The 9134-nt window shown below is 40.6% G+C and overlaps 1 protein-coding gene across 5 annotated transcripts; it reads right to left on the reverse strand.

Moving 5' to 3' along the window:
• Positions 1-1435: 1435 nt before the first annotated feature.
• On the reverse strand, positions 1436-8827 carry puf60b (poly-U binding splicing factor b). Of its 5 annotated transcripts, none has more exons than XM_079234630.1 (11): positions 8804-8827; positions 7813-7908; positions 7627-7716; positions 7076-7126; positions 5867-6028; positions 5646-5738; positions 4220-4433; positions 3947-4137; positions 3199-3331; positions 2213-2460; positions 1436-2130 (listed from the first exon to the last, which is right to left on the reverse strand). In XM_079234630.1, exons 1-11 carry the CDS (start codon positions 8822-8824, stop codon positions 1831-1833), a joined length of 1599 nt encoding a protein of 532 aa, XP_079090756.1. In that variant the 5' UTR covers positions 8825-8827; the 3' UTR covers positions 1436-1830. The 5 variants fall into 5 exon arrangements, with proteins under 5 accessions (XP_079090756.1, XP_079090754.1, XP_079090757.1 ...); XM_079234628.1 differs by having other exon boundaries at positions 3905-4137; XM_079234631.1 differs by having other exon boundaries at positions 3217-3331; positions 8804-8826.
• Positions 8828-9134: the final 307 nt, after the last annotated feature.

Consider the following 9134-nt stretch of genomic DNA (forward strand, 5'->3'; position numbering starts at 1 on the left):
GTAAAAAGATAGAGAATTAAGTTGCAATTGTTATGATTATTATTGAAACAAATTGGGAATTTATATAAGTATATACTTATATAAGTATTGTTCAACTTTATTCTTGAACTAGTGAATTATAATATCAACTTAATTTAAAAAAAATTATGACCTCTTCTAGTCACATTAGGACAATTCTTTCTCCTCAATTGAACAACCGGATATCGGTTTTGAATAAAAAATAAAAAATTAGATAGATAGAATGTAGATAGATAGATAGATATATGGTTATATATATATATACATGGATGGATGGATATATAGATAGATGATAGATTCAGCTTTATTGGCCATGTGTGTTTACACATACATGGAATTTGACTCCGGTTTCAAGTAGCTCTTCGTACTTCTATACGTACACAATATACAATAAACAAGATAAATATAAAAAAGACATTAAAGACAATAGGGACAAAAAGACAATTAAAGTCAGTAGTCAGAGTAGAGAAGTAGTGCAGATGGAGTCCGATATATATACAATATGCCAATATATACAATACAATAAAATAGCAGAACATATTACATTAAAGACAATTAAATAATAAAGAAAATGCAAAGTATATACTACAGTGCTAGGGTTATTGATGATTCAATGGAAGGAGGATTTGGCCAGAGGTGATTTATTATAAAGTCTTATAGCGGTTGGCAGGAATGTTCTCCTGTATCTGTCTTTGTGACATACCAGTGGATGTGTTAAAAATACATGTTATATACAATACATCCACAATAAGTGTCAAGCTTCCTTGAGTTTGAACTGCATATTAAGTCACTGCAACTGTTTATATTTGCTGCATCACCAGAAATGGAGGATTTTGCACAAGAAACAGAGTACATAGCAGAAACGGGCTCCACCACGATGTGCATCCAGTGTCCTGGACACAAAACAGAACAACCCCATGCATCTATGTCATCGGGTTTTATTTACTTTAATAACGCTGTAATGCATAGAAATCATGCTGCTTCTTACCAGATATTCAATGCGTACGTTTTCCCCAAAAACACGGTTTGGTTTCAAGTCATCTTTAATGGTGGTGCTACTGCAGATGCAGGATTATAAAACACAAGGCAACGGTGAACATTTGTTCCCAGTATTATTTTTGCAGTGGACACAATAAAAACTCAATGAGGCAAGTTAACCAGGTTACAAACTATAGCAACATAACAGTGCCCAAACACCAGGGGACTGCATTTGCAGAAGTTTAACCCAAACAATGAGTGAAAATCAGGCAAGATAGTCTCACTCAGTCTGAAAGGGTTATTATACATTTTGATAAGTTGTTCACCCTGTAATGGTATCTAAAGCAGTAGCATTTGAGTATAACCAATTGGGAAAAAAAGATGTACAGTTTACTTATGAATCAAATTGGAACTAAAAAGCATGGACAATACACATAGCTAGAAGGATTATTTAACCATTTATTTAAACAAAAATGCATCACACTAGTTGTGGACAAACAATTACCTTTAATTGTGGAAAGAAAAGGGGTTTACATGTCCAGGTAACTTCATGAAAAGGATATAAAAAAAAAAAGGAGTTCAAGCAGGAAACCAAATGAATTACAAGTTTGGGTTGCAAAATTTGAACCAAAAGAAAATAAAGAAAATAAAAAGAAGTCTTCACAGATAAAGCAACAAAACGGCAATATTTTGTAATGAATCCTCAACAGCAATTTAAAAAAAGAAATAAACATAATTACAAATTTCAGAGCTCCGTATCTATAGCTAGTGACTGGCTTAAATGAGTTTGGGTTATGGTACAGGGATGGATGCAGGTAAACCATTGCAGACATTTTACGCGGAGAGGTCACTGCTGTTGAAACGGTCTTGGTCATACACCTCTGCGACAACTTTGCGACCTCCGAACCAGCGGTCATTGAGGGCCTGGATGGCTTTATTCATCTCGGAGGCCATGGAAAACTCTACAAAAATTTTGACAATGATATCTGCATCCTCCTCTTCCCCTTGCTTCTCTTGGTAGATGATGACTCTGTTGACGGCGCCGAACTTCCCGCACTCTTCCGTCACTTCGCCCTCCAGGTCGTCGTCGATGTCCTCCGGTCCAACCATATTTCGAAGCACCATCACCGTGGACTGGAATTTAAAAAAATGTTTTCGCAATTATTTGGAAAATAAAACGGGACAAGACAAATACGTTTCTCAACCCAAACCTCACCTCGGACTTTCTAAGTAGTTTCTGCATCACCATATGCCTGGCACTGCTGCCCGAGATGCTCATGTGTTCCTGGTCACTCAACATCTCCTGCCCTGTACCATCCTGCAGCATCTCCTCCTTCTCCTCTTTCCTCTCTTGCTGGTTGGAGCCACCAGCTTGATTCGACAGGACTGGCGGAGATGCGAGCACAGGGTTCACAAGACCAACCTGGGGAAGCACTGGTATGGGAGGACGCACTGGAGTCACACCTTCATGGGACAGGCAGACATGCAGTCAGTTACATCAAGTGTGCAACAAGAAACACAAAAAGTAATTTATGTATACGTCAATTGGACCTGATAATCCACCACACACACACACACACACACACACACACACACACACACACACACACGCTCAAGTTGGATCCTGTTGATGAAATGTTTATTCATGGTTTGCAACTTGATACCATTACAGTGAGTTAAGACGAAACGATCCTTTAAGTTTTCATCTCCTTCAATAATTTGCCCACGAGCACTAAAAAAATTGCAGGATCTGGCTGGCTTTACCAGTTGGCCAGATACATACATACCACGGTGGTTCCTCATTTAGCAATTTGTAATACACAAATCATTCAGTGCCTTTGGAGTTTGCAACAGTTTGACAACACCTTCATCAAATACCACCATTTACTCACGTTTTAAGGACCTAGAACAAAGATGGAGCTTTGTGGCAACAGAGGGTAGCATTAAGCTAAACTCTCACGGCGTAATGCTCCCACAAAAGGAGGTTACGTTTACATCCAGCCCCGATGTTCATGTTAACATTTGGTGGACAGATGGGTCTTGAGCCAAAGACTGTACATTATTACAGTGGTCCAAACATGGTCATGAATATAACTGACTCAGCTTTTAACTCAAAACCCAATATCCTAAAACTTAACCCAAAATCTCAATCTATCCATCATGTTGAAGAATCTTTCTTACTTACTTAAAATGAGCACTCACTCATGTCTTGGTACACACCTGTGATGACCCCTGGTGCCTGGGCAGCCATAACAGCCTGAGGTATTCCCATTTGCTGACTGAGAAGTTGGGGCGCGGCTAACGCCCCCAGGACTGAAGCGCCGGCTACCGCCTCCTTAAGAGAGGGGGGCCGAAGACATTAGGTAAGGGAAACACACAGAGCACAGCACAAGGCAGCAGAGTCAACGATCACACAGCATGGCACAGAGTGAGCTCGGCCGCGCCTCTCGCTAGTGAGCATCAACAGCTATACGGACAAAAACAGACTAACCTTAGCAAGACATGCATATACAGCAGTGATGTGTAAACACATTTCCATCATGACACATCAGACTAGGAACACAACTGTCTGGTTTATCAGTGTGACTGTTCACACTGATAAATAGCCATCAATGTGTTTGTGCTAAATAAGAAAGAAGACATGGCAGTGCATGGGGGAGCTTTTATCACATATATTACTATACAATGTACACTATATAAAAAGGAAAGTAACTCCTCAGATTCACATTAAACTTGATAAATAAATAAAAGTTCACGCCTCGGAAAGTTTAAATTTCCAGGGCTGCTAAATTGACACTGTGTCAGGGCAACTATTGTTTTTATGTGATCCTAGTATTGCTAAACAATGTTATGCCCATATTATCTGTGATTTTGGTGTCAATTCTAGCTAGATCTGCGTTATATTTACCTGGAAGGCCATTAAATCCCTTTGGAAGGGATTCATACTTGCCTGGGCCGTTATCTTAGCAGTGGCTGCCGCTGCGGCCACAGCTGCAGCAGGCGGCAGACCACCAGGGGTCGTGGGGGTCAGTAGGGGCATAGGCGGAGTCACTGCTTTGCCCACCCGTAGGTACTGACCCCCAAGGTCAAAGAGGTTCATAGAAGACACAGCATCCAGGGCTGACTGAGGCTTTTCATACTCTGTAAGTGAATAGTAGTAGTAGTAAAAAGCGGAGCAAGGGCACCACAAAGAGAGCGAGCGAATGAGGGCCCTCCAGCTCACCAATGAAGCCAAAGCCTCTGTGTCGACCTGTGGTGGGGTCTCTGGCTAACGTGCAAGACTTGATCCTTCCGAAGGCCTCAAACACACTCTTGATGTCATCGTCTGAGAGGTCCGGGTGGACCGACGCCACGTAGATCCGGTTAAAGGCGCGCGCCTCCTCTGCCAGCTGGTCAATGATGGGTTGCGCCTGACCGATGTTACTTGGCCGCCCAACCTATAGCACAGATCATACCAGCAGGGGCTACTGAGTACGTTTTTTTTCCCTTCTTTTTCGAGAACGCACTACCGCGAAAATCCATATCCCTGCAGCGCTAACTTTTGATTCGCGAGTTCAGTCAAAGCCACTCTCCTCCTTCACCATAACAGTGCTACACTGGAAAGTGTTTTCTAGTTTTTGCATAGGTGCATGTTTATTATTACACTCATCTGATAGAGAAGTTATGAGGTCTTAAAAAGCATTTATTGCTTTTCATTCCTATCTGGCCATGAGGTAAAAATACTCTTTTAATTATATTTTCTAAAACATGACCATTACACTATACTTTGAGTTCTGTGAAGATCACATTAACTTTTCAAAGCTTTCTCATTTTAAATGAGAAATAATTAAAAACCTGCCTGTGTGAAGGACATTCTTAGGGATGTCCATCAGCTGAACATTAATTGAATTACTGTACTAAAACTTAGATTCTCAATGAGTTATGTAAAATTGTCAGCTTTCATTATGCCAGTGACAAACAAAACAACTTTCCATATATGTAGTACTAACTACATATATAAACTAAACTATCTTGAAGTTAATGCGCAACTATCAAGCAATGAACTGCAGCGTTATTTCAAAACCACCAGCTCAGCCAGTCACACTGTGCAGGCACAGTGTGACTGGCTGAGCTGGTGGCAAACCGACCGGAGAACGCAATAAATAATTACTCATGCTACTGCTACGCATCCTGACAACTTCCTTTCCCTATGAAAGACGCGCATCTAAGTGCGACTGGGATCTGTACTACAGATGGGGCGGCCAAGCAACACCAACCAGGCGCAGCCCATCATCAGCACACCTTGGACACAGAGCGACGCCACGCGCCGCTGGGCATCCTACTGGAACTGGTCACTAAAATAGCTTTGATGACATCATGGAAGCATAACACACAACACAAACAGACAGTATTCTAAACATACACCCATACATACACACAACATACAAACCTGGAAATCAACAAAACACAGAAAAGCAAAAAGGGAGAGAAATGAGTCACATATGAGTAATTTCACAAATAAAGTATTACAAAAGCAGTTAATTAAGAAATTGACTCGGTATCCAAAATTCCATCAAAACTGTATATAAAAATGGGAGATATTAAATTGCTTCCTGTTGTCCATGAGTACCTAACATCTTGAGAGGTAATCGTATCTTCAGACAACGTACCTTAATGTTTCGCCCACCCAGCATGACTGAGTTCATCTGCTCCAGAGCCAGCTGAGCAGCCTCTGGTATGTCATACTCCACAAAGGCAAACCCCTGGAGTCAGACAAAATGTAAGAAAAACAGAAAACATACATAACTAAATTAGTCAGGCAGTTTTTTAGCATTAAATCAAGGTGGGAAAGCAGAATTTACGACATGTTTAAAACTTGAATTACACGGACCTTGTGTTTCATTGTAACAGAATCCCAAGACATGTCAATGCTCTTGATTGGGCCGAAGGGGGCAAAGGCCTGTCTGATGGTGTCCTCACCAAGCTCATAGTATATGGAGCCCACATACACTCGACACATGATGGCTAGGGCACGTTGCCGCTGAGCTGCCACCTGCCAACCAAGGAAAACAACACGATAAGCATTAGAGAGTAACAGAAAGGAAGACGCACACACAAATAATAGTAAATGTGAATAGTGTACTGTGATTGCTTTCCACCCAAAATAGTTAAGAGGCCGATTCCAAGTTAGGGGGTCTGGGCAGGCAAAAAGGGTAATAATGGGATACTGTAATCAATGTGTGTAAAAAATACTAACATGGTATAGAGTTATAAAATATGGATGTCAACACTTGTAATTACAATATTAACTATATTCTGTCACTACTTAAACATATAGAGAAATACACTGAAGTGATTGACATGCACAGCCCTCACAAATATTTGGCTTCATTAACTAACCTGTAGTCCAGGAATGCAAGTAAGGTAAAAGTAATAGTGGAGTTCGAACAAAATCCACACAATGCTTTGATGAAAGCATTTCAAACTTTCTTCTCAAGTTTTAGAGGGATGGTTTAACCACGCACAGTTGTGCCGTGTTTTTTTTTTTCACTGATGCTTTTAAGTCAGTCTGCTCGTTATTTCATTAAATTACAACAAAATAGAACATGTGCCTAGTTCATTACATATTGGAAAGTTGACACAAACTTGATGTTCAGATGGCCAAAAAGATCCCTGTTCCAGCAATTCCCTCATTTTGGTCCATGAAAAGACATTGCTATCCCACTTTTTTTCCTATGCCAAGAACTTTGTTTTAAATCGAGTGCATGCATATTTATTAAAGAGAAGTGGCTGATCTCACATTTATAAAGCCCATGAAAAGCCAAAGAGTTTTGGCTACCTTGTTACAAATACTAATGCACATGATCCCATAGCGACTCAAGAAAGCAAATAAGTGATTCTACGGTTAACAGCAGTCAAGGATAGAAAAAATTATGACCGACATGGTACTAGGTACGCTGGCAGTATAACGTTTTTACAAAATAAGCATTCCTTGGTTAGATATGGGGCAGGGATCGTTGCTAAAGCAACCAGTAAAAGAAGGGGAACAGTCCTTTTCCATTGGTAAGCGCACAGAAAAATAATTTAATAATCTATTGACCGATTGTAAAGGTGAGAGAGGATCTCCAAAGCCCATTGTCACTGCTGCCATCTGAAAGACAGTAAAGATGAAAAAAGTGCTGAAAAGTAGGTTAGATATCGCTTAGCTTTTTCAAAATAGTCATTGCTTTAATAGATAGACAAAAGTGGTAAGGCTAACCCCATATTCAAAACCACCTTCTAAAACATACAGTTTGGAGTTATCTCCCATATCTAAATTACAAATCACCACACAGCAAGAAACATAAAAATGCCCCCTATAAAAGTGCAAATCATTTAACATGATAATGAATGCCTTGACGACCTTCTCCATCTGAAAAGAAGCAGCGGCAAAAGCAAGGGCAGATTTTTCTACAGCGGTGGTATTTTTCACAGCATTGGGAAGAAGGGAATAAGATTTCCAAGAAAGCTTTAACAAAACAGACTTCTGAGTCAAAGGATTTACTAATGTAGAAAACTGCTAAGATATTCTGCCTAGAATCAAGACTCATAGACGACACACACATTACAAACTTTGTTTGGCAGAGGACCAAAACATTTTACACATCTCACCTGCAGGTTGGTGAGCTGTTGTTGCTGATGGGCGATGGTTTGCTTCACCAACACACTCTTAATGCTTTGTTCCATGGCATACTTCTTGGCCTGGAAAAAGAAAAAGGCCGTTACATCCAAGTTACTCATATGAACAAACACTTAAGGTACATTTAGGCCGAAACAAATATGTCAGGGGTTCCCTACCCTCTGAAGTGCCTCCTGCTGCTCTGGGGTAAGAGGCGGCAGGCCAAGCTTGGCACCTGTCCCCTGTCCATTCTCCATCGTCAGAGCTTCACCTCCCTGCAAATCAGAAGCCAAATTTATTTAGACAAACACAACAAAAGATAAAAATAAAACTCAGAAACAGAGTCTGTAGCATTAACACATGCATGTATACATACACACATCAAAACTATAACTTCCCAAGAACGTTAAATGCAATCAGAAGTCACATCACAGGTTATAATTAAATATGCTAACATATACAGGACATACATCCGGAGTTAAACCAGGTAGGACCGGACGAACTCCTTACCTACGCAACCTGCTAATGGCTGGGTCCACCAGACTGAGGCAGGAAAGCCCCCAAGGGGAAGAGGACTGATCGGGAAGCTTTAACAATTCAACAAATTCTAGAGGAAATAAAAAATGCCTTCAGACTAACAAGAGAAACAGGCAGCTAGCATTATTTCTACATTGCAATCTTCACATAGCCAGCCCGTCTTTCCTTAGATTGTAGTCATCTAGCTAGCTAACTAACGTTAGCTTGATGCACATTAATGCTAATGGTTGTCGTAACATAAGCTGCGTTTGGTTTAGGTTAGCTGAGTAGCAACAACAGGCTACGGTTAAACCGTAGCCGAATAAGTGCAACGGCTAAGCGTACGTCGATAAGTGCATTAACTACTCTTTATTACAAACAAATGACCTTAACTGGATACGTATTACAACACCGCGTTGTATGATTAGCGAGGCCTGGTTTCCATTTAGCTTACGTTACCTTTGTTGCTAGCTAATGTTAGGCATTCACTACTATGGCGCGTAAAGCGAGCTGTATTCTCCTCAGTGAGATACACTGTACATTTACAGGATATTTTGTACAAGATGAGTTCTACTGAACATCGCTGATTACTTACGCAACCGCAAGGGTGGCTGAAAAATGTTAATGTGCCTTTTTATCAAGGAATGTATTTACCGCAGTCTCCGTAACCGCCATGAAGCACACCGTCTTAGAGAGAGGCCCGCACACTAAAGCTCTCGCGAGACCTTACCGTGTTCAATGGGAAATATCGCGAGATCGCAACCGTCGCGAGGATATGGGCGGATGTGGAGTGTTGACTAGAATCTCTCGATCTGTGCATGAACCTCCGCGGTCAAATGTGTTTAAAAATAATAATGTTATTGTGACCCAAAAGTTTATGTGACCTGATTAGAAATTTCCACTGTATTTCTCCAGCCAATGTTTTAATCAAGTGCTTTATTTATATGGTTCCTCCATCGTGTTATCTTCACATTTAGTTACACAT

Source organism: Taurulus bubalis (assembly GCF_910589615.1).
Source record: "Taurulus bubalis genome assembly, chromosome: 18".
Lineage (NCBI taxonomy): Eukaryota > Metazoa > Chordata > Actinopteri > Perciformes > Cottidae > Taurulus > Taurulus bubalis.